Raw genomic sequence first — 18,524 nt, forward strand, 5'->3', positions numbered from 1 at the left:
CCATCACATGATGGCGCCGTCATGTGGAGAGGCGCCGGCTGATGAGGCGGTTCCGCCGCCTTCCCGGCCCGCCTCGCCAGCTCCTAGCACCGAGGGAAGGTTCGGTGGCCCTCGGGGACCCCTCCGAGACCCCTCCGGGCTGCGGCGGCTGGCTCTAGGTGAGCAGCGGGCGCTGCTGAGGGAGCTCCCCCCGCCCGCCCCGTGCCCCCTGAGGGGATGGAGGGGGACCGCTGCCCTCCGGCTGGGACTGGCGTAGGGCGGCCGAGCGGTCTCACATTGGGGTCAGGGGGCGAGATGAGGGGATGGAGGCATGGGGAAAGGAGCTCAGTGCTTGGGGGGCTCCTCTCCACAGCGCTGTGGGAGGGGAGTAGCGGCCCCATGGGGCAGGCGGTCACCCAGCAGCCCGGGAGGTGGGCGCCTGTGGGTCCCCGCCTCGCGTGTTGGGAGGGTGAAGGGTGAGGAAGCCAGGTCGCTTGCTCAAATCTCAAAGTTATGTGGTAGAAGATGAAGTGTAATTTGAGGTTTCTGCTCTGCAGCCCTGTTTGGACCATTTGGTCGCTTATCGTGGAAAGAAACCTGCCTCGCTGCTTGCACTTGGTCGCTTTTTCAACTCTAGGTCTTGCTTGTGTCTTCCTGAGGTGAGGTGTGCTGGGGTGGGAGTTGCAAGTGGATGCACCCGCTTAAGACTTTTTCTGGCAAAAAAAGCTCAAAAGATGTACAATTTTACAAAACTGTACAGGTTTACAGCAGTAAAATCAGTGAGGATGTGGCTATTCCTCTGCTGGCAGCACAGACAGCTGCAAGCTGATGTTGAAGAATTCACTTAGACAATTTGAGAGGGAAATCTTTGGGATCAAAACCAATTTCTCTATATATAAAGCTTATTTTTCTTATATATATATAAGAATATATATATATATAATATATATATATATATAATATATATACATATATATGTATTTTTGTTTGAGAGAACCTACATTATCTTCCAAAACACAAATTGAGATACAGTGGTTTATATACCAATACAGTGGTATGACCTAATATTGTAAACAGTAACTTAAGTTTCTGTTCGGCTTGGTCAGTGTTTCCACAAATCTTAAGAGAAAGAGGAAGCCCGTTTAATTTTTCACTATTGTTTTTTTCAGATTCCTGTCTTTCAGTGTGTATCTGTGAAATTCCCAAAAGAACAGCGGCCTTGCTTGATGAGTCAGATTTAGCAGGTTCAAGAAGTCCATTAGGTTCTTGCTGTTAACTTTGATGCTCTAAATAGGCCCAGAAAGATAAAGCTGATAACATGATTTTGTGTGACTATTTAACGGTGTATGAAATTTGGAGCACAGAGGTTCTTTACAAACAGTCTTGGTAAGATAGCGAACAGCTGCTTAAAAAAACGAAGCTAAAATAATAACAAAAGCTTTAAGTTGTTCTATTAAATATACCTTGAAGAGCATCTTTTTATTTCATTTTTTTTAAAAACTTTCACAGAGTTCTGTAAGGAACTTTTTGCATGTTTTCTGCTGTCAGTCTGACAGCATCCAGAGGTAACAATTGCTGTCTTTTGACAGGGAGAGCATGAGCTGAGCTTACCGGAGCAATTGTTGAAGACTGCTGCCTTTTCTCTGGCAAGATGCTCCTTTAGAAGGGAAGGAGAGGAAGTTAGTTAACATGGAATTCAGAAATCCAAGTTGTAGCAAACGCAAAAAATCACTATATCGTTAAAAGCTGTTGTAAGCCCATGACCTGAAAGCAGTGTCATAAAATATGGTCTTCAGTAGCCAAGCACATTTTTGAAGCAGGAAAAAAACAATAAGATATGAAAGAAAACATTAGGAGAGGAGAGACTGTGATGGCACGTACTCAGGTCTCACAATGTGCACGATGTTAATGAGGAACATGGCAATGTTATTCATGTTAGGATGAGCATAAGATGTAGTTCTGGAATCCCAGGGTAAGTAGTAGAGGGAGAGAGGGAGATACAGCCTTAGATATGCAAAGCATGGCCAAAGCTTTATCCTTTAATATTTTGCATATTTCTGTTGGATTATGGCCTGTCAAAGGCTTTTGTTGATATACCAACTCATCCCCTTGTAATTTTGGGTACTATTTAGATAAAATTTCTACTGTATATCAATTTTGGTTATGGATTCTGTTCTCTCCCTCCTTCAATACAATCAGAGTGTAGTCCCTGAAAATCTCAGTTGCTGTTTACACGGACTGATACAGTATTTCTGTCTGTCCAAGACTTACTTTTATAAACAAGTGTGTTTTTAAAGCTGAGCAGAATTTTTCTTATCTCCTGGAACTTAAAGTATAAAACTGTGTGCACTGGATCCTTGTTTCTTATAATACCTACATGTCGTCCAAGCAAGTTATGGTAAAGCATAAAAAAGGAAGGCTAGAAGCTGAAACTTTTGAGGGGAGATCACCAACTGATATGAACAGTGTGGATAGGGATGGCGTAAGCAAACTGACTTGAGGGTTACGTTAATGACAGAGGAGAAGCAGTTAATCCCAGGAAAGTTGTAGGTTGTGGGTCTGTATTGGGGAAGGTGATGGTAAAGAAGCAAACGTGATTCTCGTGTGATGCTGTTGTGTGCCAGTGGAACGTTGCTACTAACAACACAGTCTGTGACAACTTTGGGGTCAGCAGGCACCATTTGTAAGGTGGGCGTTTATTTAAAAATGATGTTAGATGATTTACTGCTGAATACATTCTTAGAGCATTTGCCCTTTATTTATTTATATTTTTTCCCCACTGGATAAACTGTTGAAACAGGCTTGTAGATGGTGGGGCTGAATTTGATGTGAGAGTCATATTTCTTACCAGCCTGACTGCTAATGTGTCTAGAAAATGCAGGCAAATCTTGGGGCATGTGGGCTTTCTTCAGAGCTGAAACAGGGCAGTAATTTTCAAACTAACATTATCGGTGAGTTTAAATTTCATTGTGGTTTAGCAATGGAAATGAGCAGGTGAAAATGGCAAGTTGCTTTTTGGGGTTTAGTTTTGCTTAATATTTGCTTTATGTTGAATATGAAGGCAATTGAAAACCTCTGGTGAGTTGCAGTTCCACTGACACTTAGGAGAATCCTAGAATGAGTTGGAAGGGACCTTAATGATCGTCTGGTTCCTACCCCTGCCATGGGCAGGGACACCTCTCACCAGCCCAGGTTGCCCAAAACCCCATCCAGCCTGGCCTTGAGCACCTCCAGGGATGGGGCATCCACAGTTTTCTCTGGGCAGCCTGTTCCAGTACATCACTCGTGAGCTAAGATTTCATTCCTGCTCTGTAGTGTTTCAGCCATCCTGTGAACACTGCTATTTGCACTTTTATCTTCCAAATTCTTCAGGTGTAAACTGCATTCAGAATGTTCTATCTGTTATTTCCAGAGTAACGATTTCAAGATGCCAGGGGCTGTAATTTCGTTCAACTCCGTGGACTCCTCTCTCTCATCTCTGAAAAACTGCCAATCTTACATAAATACTGGAATGGATATCGCCACTAACGTTGCCCTTGACCTCGTGGAAAGTTTCAGTAAGTAATTCCTCTGAGTATCTTCTATTGCATCCTGAATCTCACAGGTGAATCCTAGGCCTACATGTTTTGACTTTATTACAGTCATTATCTATCTTTGTTGTAGGAACTGTAGCTCTGCTGGCTATATGGGGTGTTTTCATCCCACTCACTTTATTCTCTTCAATGATAAATTCAAGGAAAATGTAAATACCAAGCAAACATTGTCAAAAAAACCAAAAAACATTGTTACAAAAAAGTTACAAACATTGTTACAAAAAAAAAAGCTTTTGTAACAACTCAGATTAACAATGTTCCAGTGTTTATTATCCTATTGCTTTGTAAAAACTTTGGTATTACTGAAGAAGATGGAGAAGGCCTTTTAAGGTGAATAAAATGACTTTTCTTTCTATTACTGCTTCTTTGTGTGTTTCATTTAATGTTTAGGGCAAGATATATGAAATAATGCTAACGATTTTGAGTACAAAGCTTGAGATGCCTGTTAGGGGACGCAATTTTCTAAAATGCTGTCTGTTTCTCTGCTGAAAAACAGACCCTTTAAAGGTGCTTCAGTTTGGACATCTACAAACTGGGATACCATAAATCTTTAATCATTCCTAACAGTCTTGTCATTGCTATTTCACAGCAACAGGTGCAGTACAAAGCTACTTTTCAAAGACAAATATTATATATTAAAATTTTACAAATATTACAAATATTCTATAACTCCTTAGATCTGTGATAATATTTTCACTAGGAACAAAAAACCAAACCTGTAAAGCTTTAATTATGAGCAGAGAGTGAAAGTCCTCTAAAAGAAAAGATTTGTCATTCATTATAAATCTTGCACTCAACTAAGCCAAGGTTTCTGTACCATCAAGATGAATGCTTCTCTGGTTGTCTAGTGTGATAGTTCTCTCTCCTCTGACCTTTTTATCCATATTGCTGTCAGAGACAATTGACGTGCTGTTTCTAGATGGTAGAGGAAATGGAAAGCTTGTCTGAACAGTCAGCTGGGGATTCCCTTTGTGGCATGACGGGTAGAGCCAGTTCTGCTTCCTCGCTGCTTTTGCAGCCACCGTCCCTCCTACTTTTCCATAACAGATGGAAACACACTGAACGTACTGAATTCCTGTAATCCCAGAATGATCTGCAGAAATTAGTTATTGGTGACAAAAGTTAGAAGTTTTGATTAATATCACCTTTCAGGTGAAGCCAAATTAAGCCCCTGTGGCATTCAGGTTTGGAGCCATGACAGGCAACTTAAGCTTCACTGTGCAGGTTTGCAGCTGAAGGTCTGTGCATGATACTCGTAGGAAATCTCATTGTCTTTCTCAATCACCTACTTTGGCATATTAGTCTTTAATTACAACCCTAAAGTTGTTTTGTCCACTTCATTCAGTAACCAAAAGGACCTTATGTAATATATTTTGCAGAGAGGGGAGTACTCTTGATGAGCTTCTTATGGCCATTGTTACAATTAAGTTATATCATGTGACTGGAAACAGCTCCCAGACCATAACATTAATTTTATTTTATCAGGGGTAACATCCTGTAGAATTGTAATTCTAGGATTATGAAGCATGACCTTTTAACATAGTCTGTCCCGTTGCGCTTGCAGAAAAGCTATTACAGACTTACTTTTGTAGTTTAAAAATTGTGTAGTTTAAATCCCTATGGTCTATGTGCTATGGTGTTAACTCTACTTGTAGTAATTCTCTCCTTCACTCCTACTCTTTTCTTTGCTGATTTATGCACATGTGAAACAAGCAAATGAGTGAAGCTCCCTCACTGTTCTTTTACAAGGTTTGTTTTTAACTCCCTTAGCTGTATATATAAAGGTTATGCATCCTTTTAACTTGAGCTTCAATTTCTTATGTTCCATATACAATGCCATCAGGAAGATACAAAGTTTCTGTGGTGTGACATACTTTTGGTAAATAACTGCTGTGGGTTTTTGTTTTTGAGTGTTTTTGAGGTAGCATCATCTGGTCTGCAATGCTTGGTTGTTAAGCTCGAATAACCAACTCATATGTGACAAGTTCTGTTAATATAAAACTGTCACCCACCTATTCTTCTTAGCCTGCATGTTCTGAGGCAAAGTACTCATTTAATTTTGAGACAGCTTTAGATAATATGCTTCTGCATTCTTGTTCTTGTCCATTTGCAGTTTGTTTTAATTTCCTTCACAAAATCTGGCTTCATCCAGCTTCTGACAGGTTTCATTGCTAGGCTTTGCAGTAGCAAAAGAATTCTATTGTGATTATGTGGTTAGTATTTTATTTTACAAGCACTGTTGCTGTGAAGATACTTGCACGTTACACAACTCTGCTTTTTGGGAGTAGTACTGGGGTAAAATTCTCCTAGGAAGTACATGAGAGAGGTTGGATTTACATCTGAAGATAAATAACTGAAAAGGCATGCATAGTCAGAGCATTAAGTGAAGTCCCTTTCTTTTCTGAATTGCTGCTCTCCAAGAGCCCAATCCCAAAAACATTTACTGGTAGGCATATTTAGTAAATAATACACATAAGTGTTTGCTGGACTGGCTACTGTTAAATGCAGTGTCATGGAGGGATCCCCCATAAATGCACCTTATAGAAAGTTAGTTTTTTTTAAATTTATTTATTTATTTATTTTTTAAAGATTTCACTAGGTCACTTTTCCCTCTTCCTCTTTTCTTTAGATTATGACAGGGGCTTTGCTCATGTGTTGTATTTGAGATGTTTTATAGGCAGCAAACGTTATGGTTTTGTTGTGTTTTTGTTTTTTTTTTCCCCCTAAGATTTAAGGGTGATTGATGAAAGAACCTGTGTGTGATTTTTCTAAATTCAGAGCTCTAATATAAGAATAATATGAAGAAGGAATATAAATTAACATATGAATTTTCTTTGACATAAAGTGCTTTTATGGTATTTCAGTCTTGAGGATGTTTCCCTGTTAAGTAAAAGTCACTTACTGCGTATCAGCACTGTAGGGCTCGAAAACGCTCTTCGATTTCTGATGTACTTAGTGGCAAAGGATGTAGGGAACAGTTCTGAAGAACATAAAAAGAAAACAGTTTGGTGTTTCAGGCCATTTGTGTGCACGTAAGCTAAAAAGCAGCCACCATTGTTCAGGTGGAGTGAAAACCAAAGCTCACTAGGGGGCAGGAGAAGATAGGAAGTAAACAGTACTTCCACTGAAGCTCCCAAACTATTGAAAAGAAACTGGCTGCTTTACCTCTCTGCTGATCTGGCCGTGATCCATGAGCCGCCTAAAGCCCTCTCCAGTTAAACCGTCCAGAGAACAAAGACCTCTTCTTCCAGTGGCTATGGGAGCTACAAAAACCTCTCGGGATGACTGAATCTAAGCTCCTTAGCAGGTGGTGGTAGTGTTACGTGGAATAAAGAGGGAGCAAGCCTGCTTGTTAGATCGTGAAGCCCCGAGGGCTGCCGATAGGAAGAGGTGCCACTTGTGTGCCACAGTTGGCTCGGGATATTCCCTGCTTTATGGTAACCTTGCAACCCACAGTAACCTTTCTTTAGAGGATCTCGGCTGCTTTGCAAACACTGGCTAAGCCTCTCTGCGAGGTAAATAATGGTTGCAAGGATTACTTCCTCTACCAGGACTGAAATGAAAATCTTCTGAGGGAATCAGGGCTGCTATATAGAACCATTGTGACTCCATAATAATGAAAAAATAAGAATAAAGAAAAATAAGATTTCCTTCATCTGACTGAAACAGCAGAGAAAACTGAACTAGAGAAGATAGAAAGGGGTTTTTGAGTTGGACATTGGGGGAGTCAGATTAAAATTGCTTACTCCTGAATAAATATCACAATAGATCTTTCATGGCTTTATGTTGATGTGCGCTTTGAAAAGTTTCAGAACAAAATCCAGCACTGGGTTTTAAGCAGTAATTTCCCACGGAGAATTCCTCCTACTGAAACCAGACTTCCCTTTCTCTCAGCACCGTAGTTCCCTTTAGGAAGCTGCCATCTACCCGCCGACTCACTTCAGTCCTGTTTAAAGGGATTTGATCTGTTTCTGGGGGAAGGTGGCATGGCTGCAAGCTAGTGCACATACTGATGCTACCACGTATTATGTGCTGCTGTAGTTTTTCAGTTTTAAAAGCTGAAATAAAGCTGCAATAAATATTAGTCTGAGAAATGTAGAAAATTGAGGGAACCTATTTCACTGATATAAATTACAATAAAAATGGCTTTGAAGATTTAAGGATTTATAGCCTTTCGTCAAATGATACCCCATTTTGCAATGCAGGACAAAATGTAGCAGTTAATCTACTTCTTCACAACCCGGAATGGGTTTGTTTTACTACTTTCTGCAAAATAATAATAGTAATAAAAATAATGCTTACCCATTTCACAGGAATATTGGAAAGATTTAATATCCAATATTTCCAAGCAGGTTCACAATTATCTCTACGTATGCATGTAGTTGTCCTGACATCTGCTTGCAGTCCACGATAGTAAGTTTAAAATGAGTTCTGTCCATTTAATCCTTATTTAATGTTGTGAGGAGTTGTGGGAATTCTAGTGAGAAGTAACGTGCAAGTATGGGTATTTTTACTATGGAATTGTCAATAGTAACAGACCTCACACGAAGAAGTCAAAAGAAAAATATTTTGCAGTAGAATTAAAGCAGTCTGAAATATCTCTGAGGCTTCTAATGATACGAACACCCAGAATCTGTTCCCAGCTTTTTACTACCTCCTCTTGCCTTTGTGCCTCCTAGCATCTTGTTCACTTGCTGTACTCTGGAGACAAATCTTCGGTGAGCTCCGACCACAGTAGTCCCCAGGTCTCTTTCCTCTAAGGATCCTCCTGTTCACCCTGTGCTGTAGGGATGAGAGGGTTGTACTGATGTAAGCTTCACTTACCCAAGTCTTACTTTCATCAACATTTCTGTTACATAGTCCCCTAGTATATTTAAGTCCATTTTATTCTAGTCCTCTATAGACTTATGAAAAGAAAATGCGAGTATTAAATATTCCGGTCGGGCATTGCTCATTTCTGAACATACATGATCGCTACCAAAGTAAGGCAATAGTGTTGTTCAGGGTTTCTGTTAAGCTCTGTCGATTTAGGTAAAGGATAATTTTAACGTGTCTGAACCTGAAAACCTCTTGTTTCTCAAATAACTTTGATATCCATGAGGTTACATTGACGATTAAGACTTGCCTGTTCATAGAGAATTTGCAGACTTTTAACATGGAGCATCTTTGTGGCGCTGTGTTGTGAGCATGTGCTGGCAAATTGACAGAGTGAAATAGGATTTCTGAGGGACTGAGGATCCGAGCTAGAGATGAAAACTGGTTTCACCAAACTGAATGTGAAAGGGAAACAATTAATTTAAAAGTTTATTTTATTTAACAATATAAAATGAAAGACTTGTTTTATGTCCATCCCAGTCATCCTGCTGTTTATCTTTAGGTACTGACGTTGTCTAAAGGTCACACTATTTTTTTGGTCCGTTTTGTTTTCCAAAATAGCATTGTGGTACACGGACACTTTAAAATGTCACTACAGAAAAGGCCACGTAAGCAGCAAAACAGAGTGTGCAGAGTTGGTTTCAGCGTGTCCTCTCTGCACTCAAAATACTCTTGGGCGTTCTGTGGCCCAGTGCAGTGGAACACTGAAGGAAAGGATACATTTACATGTAAGTTCTGGAGTGATCGCCAACTTTAAGAGTGATCTGTGTATTTTAAAGGTTAAATGCATTCTCATATCCTTTGGGATTGGAGTCCTAATAGATACAGGAATTTGAAGGTGACACTGTTGGAAATGAGTTACCAGTGCGAGTAAAATCATCAAGTTTTATTGTAATTTCTGTCTTTCGAAATTCAGCCTCAGTCTTTTTGAGCTTTTGTAGTGTGACTGAAAAAAGCATTCACTGTCAGTACTTGTTTGGCAATTTCTCTCAGCTGTGACTTTCCTAGTATTGATCTTTAAGTCCCCTGTTAACACCTCTGCACACCGAGGAGCAGCTATTTGCACGGCTTACCTAACTCAGCATCTTGCTGTAGTTAGAAGGCACTGCTGGATATCCACGCAAAGCACTTGAAGGATAAGTCTTTTTCCTCTTTTTGTGTTGCTATAACCTGCCAGATGTATGGACTGATGTGCTGCTGATGCTATGCGTATGCCATAACAAAGCAGACATCCCTTCCCAGCTCTGCTTGGCAGATTGGGATATGAATTCTGCCAGCTTGCTGAGGACGGCGGTTTCATCTGGCTGCTCAAATGCAGAACTGTCTCAAGAATCTGGGGCTGTGAAGGACACAGCTGTAGATGTTGGAGGAAAGAAGACTAATTCATGGTCACCTCCTGGCCTCCAGCCCAGCACTTTGCTCTTTAAAGGGGTAATTGCTTTTGTCTCTGGTCTGGAGCCAAAGCCATGTGGGACTGGGAAGAATGGCTGAAGCAAATTGGGAAATAATTGGAGGGACTGGAGAGGATGCTAGCTAGAGACAAGATGCTAAGAAATTCTTAGAATAAATTGTCTAAAAGTTGTTATAAAGCATTAGCACGTGGTGTTTTGCTTGATGATTTGAACAGGTTTTCATGTAGACAGCAAGGTGCTTCCCTGACGTCTGGGACTTTCTCCCAGCTACATGTTATGTGCCCACGAAAATGCAGAGGCTGTGGAGTACAGAACAGGTGGGTGGGAAGCAGGCATCCACCTGAGGTCTAATCTTTCTTAGGGGGGAAAAAATTAGCTTTTTTTTTTTTTTCTCCTCAAAAACTTGCCCTAAAATCTCACCGTCAGTGTATCTTTGGCTGCTCGCCGTCGGTGTAACATAGCAGGAATCTTCCTGTTGCAATTCCCTTACGTGAGAGCTCCTCGCCCACACCCCATCCGCTTTCTTTCTCCACTCTCTGAAGGATTTCTCTGCGCACTGCTCCGGACAGGGCAGGCCCGTGGCTCTTCCGGAGCATTAGTGATACAATTTTGTGGCATGTGCCCCAGATTAAGAGCCCTTTACGGCTCTGGCTCTTCCTGCTTGTCTGCTCTTGTTTCCTATTGCATAACCTGCTCCCTCTGCCGGAGCAGCTTCCCTCAGCCCTGGCTGCTCATCCCACTCGTCTGATTCCCCTTGCCCTAGAGCTGTCTCTGCACTTTTCAGTGCTGTGCTGCACCTCACACGAGTGCCGTCCTTCCCTTTACTGCTTTCTATTCACTAAATTCCTTGGGATCCTCTTGGGTCGTGATGCCCGTTGAATACCAGCCAAGGAGTAGTCGGTGATGTTGGATCTTTTAAACGTGGGTTTAGCTCTGTGAGACTGCCCACAGCACTTGGGTTTCTCTCACTGCTTTCTGACAGTGGTGTTACACGGGAATCACTCTGAACATTGCTGACCCTTGTTGGCATAGGGAATATAGACGTGTAGGTCAGCCTGGTATTAAGAAATTGTTGGCAGCCTTTTAATAGACAGTTGATTCACGAGGTTCTACGGAACATCCACTATTTTTACATGCAGTGGCTTGCTGAAGACGTTGTGGCAACCTATAACGAACAGAAAGGTTTGAAGCCCAGAAGTTCATTCATCGCTGAGAGCAGGGATCCTTTCTGTGGAAGTTCCTCTGTCACTGACCTAAAGCTCTCCTGCTTGGAATGGTGCAAACACCAGCATGAGGATGGAATCCCTCCTTGTGTTTCACTGTATAATGGTTTGGTTCATTTGTTTTCTTTCTCCTTTTTTTTTTTTTCTAGTTTATTTTTCAATGAAATAGCAAATTCAGGAATCCTTCAGTGCCCTAACAGGAATCTTAACCTTGGAGAAGTTTTTGGGTGTGAAGTGACCACGATGTCGTTGTTCTGAGATCCAGAAATGCTCCTGCTGATACCTGTGCTCATAAAATTGTCATTCTCTGTTAGTTTCCATGATGTTAGAGATCACTGCACTTCATAAAAATAATCAGAGCATAAGGTACTTGTCCTGAGAACAGGCTACAGTCTATCAGCTGGAATGACACTTCGCAATCTGCTTGATAAAGAGGTTGGATGAAGATCTGCTGCGTGAGGAAATGAGCAGGGCTAAACTTTGACTTGTTATCCTGGCTGTCCTTGGCCAGAGAAGATAAGCTGTGATAAGATTTTTTCTTGCACATCCTACCTTCCTCTGCGTTTGAGTTGTGGTTTGGTCAGGCTGCTGCCTACCTGCAGGATTAGTGGCCTTGTAATGGACAAAACTGGAGGCTGTGCTGTAGGGACCGTGCATGAGGAACCAGATTTTGTTTTCTCCCTATGTGCCTATAGATCTGGGAAGGAAATAACAAACAATTTTACGTACTGTGAAGGGATAGTGTTAGAACTGAGCAATCCATTACCTTTTTATGGACATGAGGGAACAATTTTACCTGGATTTGAAATGCCCAAGAGTGTGTCTCTCAGAATTTACTTTTCTTTAGGTTGGAGTAAATTCCAAGGAAGGGTTGTGGGATTTTTATTTTTTCTTGGTTAAGTGTAGACTGTCAAAGTCTGTCCTGGAGATTAATGGCTTTTCATGGACGCTTGGTATACAAAAAAGTTTCCTAGGTATTGAGAGAAGGTATGGTAGAAAATGAAGCGAGACCACTGATCCATTAAGTTCAGTAACCCTTCGCCATGAGCCTCTACCAGGTGCTTTGCTGGAAGCTGCAAGAATTCCCCCACTGTACAAAGCTGTTCACAGGGGGAGTTTCTGATCCCAGGCATTTATCTTCCAGAAGCTGTTTGTTAACTGCTCTGCTTTGTTGCTGCACCAATGTCAGCGGTACTAATTGGTGCTAAGCACAAAATCGGTGTGGGCACCAGAATGACTTCTTTTCTCTCGGGAAGGCTCTTTTCCTCTTGTTTAAAGCAAACTTGTATTTCCAGGGTATTTGAGATAAAATGCTTTGGATTCCCTTTCTCAAGAACATGGTGTTGTTTTTCTTTCCTTCAGATCCTTCTCTGAAGCTTCATTCTTTCAGGATTTTTTTTTGTTTGTTTTTGTTTTTATAGTAACTTATGCTTGTGTCCTGTATTACGTTGTGCTTCTTGGATTGTTTTTCAGGTATGTAACCTTTCAATTAACAGTAAGGAAGATATGTTTTCCTAAAGTAGGTAGGTGAATGGTATCACCCATTAAAGTATTTCTTCAAGTAATTCCATTGTTTTGAAGCAGAAAGGATGCTTTGGTGTTTGTGAAATGCTTTTCCAAAGACAAAAAAATCCATTTTGGATGTTATACGCTTCAATCAATACCACAATTTTGAGAAGAGAGGGTTGGATTCTTTTTTTCTGACTTACACTTGTGCCTCAGTGATTACAGTGGAAGAACTTCTTACGGCATTTATAGCCAGCACTGGCGAGCCCATTGCTGGAATACAGCTTGGTTTTGAAGGTTCTTCAAAGAAGCTGTCTGAAAAATGTCAATTTGGAAACATGCCTCATTTCAAAATCTGGAAACCGTGACTTGTAATGAAAGATTTGAGCTCCTTTGTATTTATCCAGAAACCACCCTGCCCACAGTCTGTAATCTTCCCTAGTGGGAAGAAGCAAAGAGGTGGGCTTGTTGCTATTTCCTAGCTGGAATTCTGACTGCAAAAAGGACACGGTGCGGTGAGGGGAAAGCAGCTATGTTAGGCAACATGCTTTTTGTCCCGTTGCCTCTCTTTTCATTTTGGGTACTCAGCTGAATGCATCCAAGTGTCTTTTTGTTCCTCAGCTTTTGCAGTCCTTGAAGGAAAAGGAAACCCATTAGGTGGCAGCAGAGGCTTGCCTGCAGCTCGTGGAGTTCCTCATTCACCTGCTGTGGTCAGCTGCGGCACTGCAGCAACTCATTCCTCGAATGGATTTCGAGGTGTTGGTGCTGTAGCATCGTGCCCTTGTATTTAGTAACACGAAAATATAGGCGGAGGGTTAAGGTTAACAGTGGGGAAAGAGAGTTAGCATTATCAGATCATAGATCTTTAAAGCTGTTTGGGACCAACGTGATCTCCCAGTTTGACTTCCTCTGTAATACAGATCATTGCATTTCATCCAAGTATTCTTGCACGGAGCTGGTATGCTGTGGCTGAACTAGAGAGCATCACTCAGAGTGAAATCCAATCTTGATTTAAAGCTAGCTTGCTGAGTAACTGTCCTCAGTGTGTTCTCATGGAAGTGTATTGCACCCGAACAGGGAGGTCATACTCTGGACAGCCTCAGTTTTATCAGAGCTCTTGTGAGCTCTGAGATGAAACCTGCACAATTTTTAGTGCTCAGGTTTCAGTAGGTGGTTTTCAAGTACATACACGCATACATCCATGTGTACTTGAAATGTATGTATATTTATACTTTTCTTTTTTTCTTATGAATTCCCTAACAAAGTGGGTAATTTTATTCCCCAAAGGTCATTAGGAGTTAGGAAGGCTTGCAGTCACCTGCTGGGTTACCTCATGTACCCGTCCGTAGTCACTATAAATTTCTGTGTCCTAGACCTCATAAATCGGCAGCAGTTTGCAAAATAGATCGTAAGTGGGATTTAAATGCTGTATAGACCTTTCCGCAGACCCTCTGCACGCCAGTGGAGTTAACCTTGAGAGAACGAGCACGCTTACAGCTGTAAGTTATAGGCTTGAAATTGCTGGGTGAGGTTCTTTGGCCTCTACTATGCATGAGATCAGAATAGATGATCCTAATGGTCTGTTCCAGCTTCAAAATACTATGAAGTACTGCAGAGGTCTTGTGTGGGCTCTTTAGCACGAAGATAAATCAACCTCTTTGAACAAAAGCCAGAGAGGAATATTTTATCTGAATAATTTACTGTATGAAAATATTCTCTGTAGTATATTAATCTGTCATTTTCTTATCGTCGTATTTCTGCCACAGAAATATGGCAATAAGAAAATACAGCTAGCTCCTGTTTAAATGTAGAGGCTTACAGTATATATAGAAAATAGTGTGGGCTTTGAAGAACCCACTCTGAAGCTTTAATTTTTATCAATTTGAGTAGATCAGTGTTTAGCTCTCGGTGATCTAATTGTCTGCCTAAGTGACTGGGGAGGGAGGAGGAACCCACAAAAGTTTTCTTAAAAAAAAATAAAATCTGGGGTTGGCAGCATTCATCAAGATTAAGAAAACAAAGTAATTGTATTTCTTTTCTTGCTTTTTTTCCATCAGCAAAAGATTTATCTAAGTTAAAAGTAAGCATCATGCAGATGTGTTTGGTCAAAGCGCTAACGAAACAGTGACATGGACATCATTCTGAAACCTTCATCTGGATCCCCACCCAAGAGGCAGTGGGCACTCACCCTGTTTCTTCTTTTTTTAACTTCTATTTTCCCTTCATTTCCATCCTCATCTGTGCTCATCTCTTCAAGAATTCAAGAACTTGTAGCTGTTTTGTTTTTTTAACCTTGCTTTTTGTTACTCACAAATACCTTTTCTATCAGTGCAGGTAGAATTAATTATGAGCTTTTTAATACTTTCAGATAAAAAACGGTTTGAAAAAGGCAACTTAAAAATGCACTCTGACTGAAATCCAGGCTTTATGACATATTTCTGTTTACACCAGTGTTATGTGGCATACTGACACTCTAGTGAAGAATGAAGGCTGTAATATGTACTGATTAAATTCCAAGAATTTAAATGGGAATGTTTGCTTCATCAGTCAGAGTCGCACACAAGACTTGCATTTTTCTTATGACTGCTGAGAGTGAGACTTATGAAAAATTCCTGCCTTTGGAGAGCAGGCAGAAGTTGTTTGTTTGAACCGTGGGTTTAGATTATTTTTCCTTACACATTTCAGAGATTTTTTGTTTCCCTTTTCCTCTGCCCCATTTTGTCTCAATAGGAACAAGGAGGATGTAATAGGATTATATGAAGGGTACAAACCAACTGAGATGGTCCCAGTCCGATTTTGCTGAGGCCTTGAGGCAAGGAACAGCTGTGCTCTCAGACTGGGGTTGTTGCTGTGTGGCCTTGGGGAAGTCATTCAAGCTTTGTTGGCATCAGTTTCCCTTCTTTAAAAAGAGATGTCAGGAGTGTTTTGAGAAGATGTATTAACATTTGAATATCACGTACCCCTGTGTAGGTATTCGCCTCCGTTGTTGCTTGTGTCTTCTGTGCTTGTGGAAATTATGTTGTGAGGGTCTGGAAAGAATTTCAGCTCTCCGTAGTGGCGGTAGGTGGTTGGAAAAGGTAAGAGAGAGGTAGCCAGCAGAAATCATGTGTGCAGGGGAAAAACAGGCAGTGGAAACCAATAGCCTAGTGAAGATGTCAACTTCTCCTTTTGTGGATTAACGAGGCGTACCACGGCTCCAGTAAGTCATCTCCAATATTGCATCTCTGAAATATGCATAGCACACTGAGTGAAGATTTGCACTTAGATGAATTTTTTGAGTGGACCTTTTGGCTATGTCTGTAGGAGGATAGATTGACATTTTAATAATGGGTCAACAAATAATACAATGTGAAACTGCTGAAAACTGCTTATCAAAAGAAAATTTATCAGTGAAACTCACGGTCCAGCAAAAAGTCAGCCAAAGTGAAAGACAATCCGCTTTATCTCTGAATACTTAGTTCAACTCTCGTTGACAGAGAACCACATATTTTCTTTCTTCATTAGCTTTGTTTCAGTTTCCAGGCACTGGATTGTATGTCGTTCTCTGCTAATCAGAGCCCAGCACGTTGAGAAATCTTCAGGATGGTGGTGGTAGGTCACCAGCAAGTCACCTTTAACATCTCTTGCTCAAACTAGCCAAGTTAAGCAGCTTTAGCAAGTCTTGATGTAAGACGTGCTTTGCAGCCTTTGAGTAATTTGTGTTGCTCTTTCTTTGAAATACTGAAGGAGCTTACTGAAGAATGCAATTAGCAGGATTTAGTCTCATGCCCGTTGATCTAGAAAGAGTCCTTCCCCAAATTATACAGTATGTGCCATATAAAGATAAGGGCATAACTGCAAAGTTGTCAGCATACAATCAGCCCCCATTTTTATTAAAAAAAAACAAGACAAAACACAAACGTTCTTTAGATATTGAACAAGGGTCTGGCATTTATTGTGAACATCATAAAGCACAAATTTCTGTGTAGGGAATACAGGTAATCCATCATTGCTTGTGCTGTTGTCCCAGCCACGCTTTTAGGCATCGTTTTTTAGGCATCATTTATATTAAGTTAGTTCCCAAACTGTGAACTACATAGCAGTTACTATTAATGAGTGGTGAGCTTATGTCTTATTTTTGTTTTCAGGTTTCCGTGTGTGTGTTAATGTACTTTTATGCCAATAAAACCGCTAAGAAAAGAGCCGTGAGCCGTTATATAGGAGGATGTGAGAAGGTAGGAGGTGACCCCAAGGACAGTGATCACCAGGAAGATATCACTTGCTAAGAGAGAAAGAATCAAAAGCAGGCTAGTAAAAAAAGAGCAGAGATGGGGGAACTGGTTGCAGAGGAAGAGAAGGGGAAAGGAGCAAGTGGTAAAGGAAAGTATAATGAAGGAGAAAAGAGGTAAGAAATAAGAAAGCCACAGCAAGAGGATTAACCAGGACAGTACATTGATTGTGCTCTAGATGACGAAAGATACTCAGATGCTTTCCTAACGATGTTTTCCATGGAAGCAACTTCGGTAGTTTCTACAAAGCTGTTACACTTTCGCAAAATGGGGAGAGTAGTCTGGCATGTAAGTTGAACGAGAGCTGGTTCACATGGCTGCAAATCAATCACAGATCACAGAAGTGTTGGGGTTGGAAGGGACCTCAGTACCTCTTCTGGTCCAACCCCTGCTTGAGCAGGGACACCCTGACCAGGCGTCGCTTTTGGATGAGAGGGCATACGTGGTCTTTTGGATTAGTCACACACTGGGCTTGTTCAGGATATAGCAATGTGTGAAGCTCCTTGCTTTTTTGACATTATCAAAAAAAAAATAAATGCTTTAGCGTTCTGAAATAGGCATATGCTATAGCGCTCGATAGAAGGTGACAATCTCAAACTGCTCCATAAATTACATATAATGAACTTCCATATGAGAAAAGGCTTAACAAAAGGAGCCAGCTGGCTGAAGGAGAAGGTGGCAGATGAAAAGAACACAATTCAAAGAAGTGTTCACACATTAAGGAAGTATTTTAACAGGCTTTCCCCAGACTGTAAGTGGGAATGGAATTATACATTGCATGTAAATGTCAAGTGACAATAATATCTTGTGAGTTAAATCAACCTTGCAAACTCTTTCCTATTTTTCTTAAGCAGATGAATAAAGTTTAACTTGTGATTTCCTTACTAATCATCTTAGTAAGCAGTGGGTGAGTAGACTTTTTCTGTATGGGTAGATTAATGTGACATTTTCACAATACTATTTTTTTTTAAAGTTTATTACTTGTGGGTGTGGATCTAATTCACAGCTGCTTTTTGAGTGAATTAGGTATGCCATCACTTATTGAAATTCTGTATTTTTTCAGTATTTTTAGATCCATCTTTTATCCGTACTTCGTTGGAGGTGTGTAGTTTGTCCCGATGTCTCAAGGTAGTCTCTTAATTAAAAATGAAGACTTCTTTTCCACTGAAGATACCTACTTCAGTGCACAGATTTGGCTCAGTCACTTTTACTGAAAGCCACATTAAAATTAGACAAAATTAAAAAGTTTACTAATATAAGGGGAGGGGGAGAATTCTCTGAGCCAGTACATTTCAGCTACACAAATCTCAAGCACAGTGATATGGTTCTGGATTTAATTTATTTTATTAACACAATGTCTCATAACTATGTGATACTTTTCCAATTCAGTTTGAGTACTGAACAGAGGGAGCCTTCCTGTATCTGATTACAGAACATTTCCACACCCGGTCTCAATTTATATTCTCTTTTTTTTTTTTCAAAACCACCCCTTTAAATGACACAAGGCCCCACAAAGTTCTTTCTTTTCTACTGTGGACAAAGATAACATGGTTATCTAAAGACATGCTGAGAGATCATCTTCTGTAATGTACTTCAAGCTATGAAACAAATTCCTGTTTCCTCTCAAAATCATGAATATTTGTGCATGTGTGAGAGACCTGGGCAATA

General features: G+C 40.7%; 1 protein-coding gene across 2 annotated transcripts in view; it reads left to right on the forward strand.

The window, feature by feature from the left end:
* Positions 1-2: 2 nt before the first annotated feature.
* Positions 3-18,524, forward strand: part of NSMCE2 (NSE2 (MMS21) homolog, SMC5-SMC6 complex SUMO ligase) — a 133,137-nt gene continuing 114,615 nt past the window's right edge. Inside the window, exons 1-3 of one of the 2 annotated variants that reach the window (XM_068672644.1) lie at positions 18-158; positions 537-638; positions 3,392-3,536. In XM_068672644.1, the coding sequence (XP_068528745.1) occupies positions 3,407-3,536 (130 nt within the window). In that variant the 5' untranslated portion in view covers positions 18-158; positions 537-638; positions 3,392-3,406. Of the gene's footprint in view, positions 159-536; positions 639-3,391; positions 3,537-18,524 lie in introns of both variants that reach the window. The other variant, XM_068672643.1, reaches the window with a different exon arrangement.

This window comes from Anas acuta, chromosome 2, assembly GCF_963932015.1.
Source record: "Anas acuta chromosome 2, bAnaAcu1.1, whole genome shotgun sequence".
In the NCBI taxonomy this organism is placed as follows: domain Eukaryota; kingdom Metazoa; phylum Chordata; class Aves; order Anseriformes; family Anatidae; genus Anas; species Anas acuta.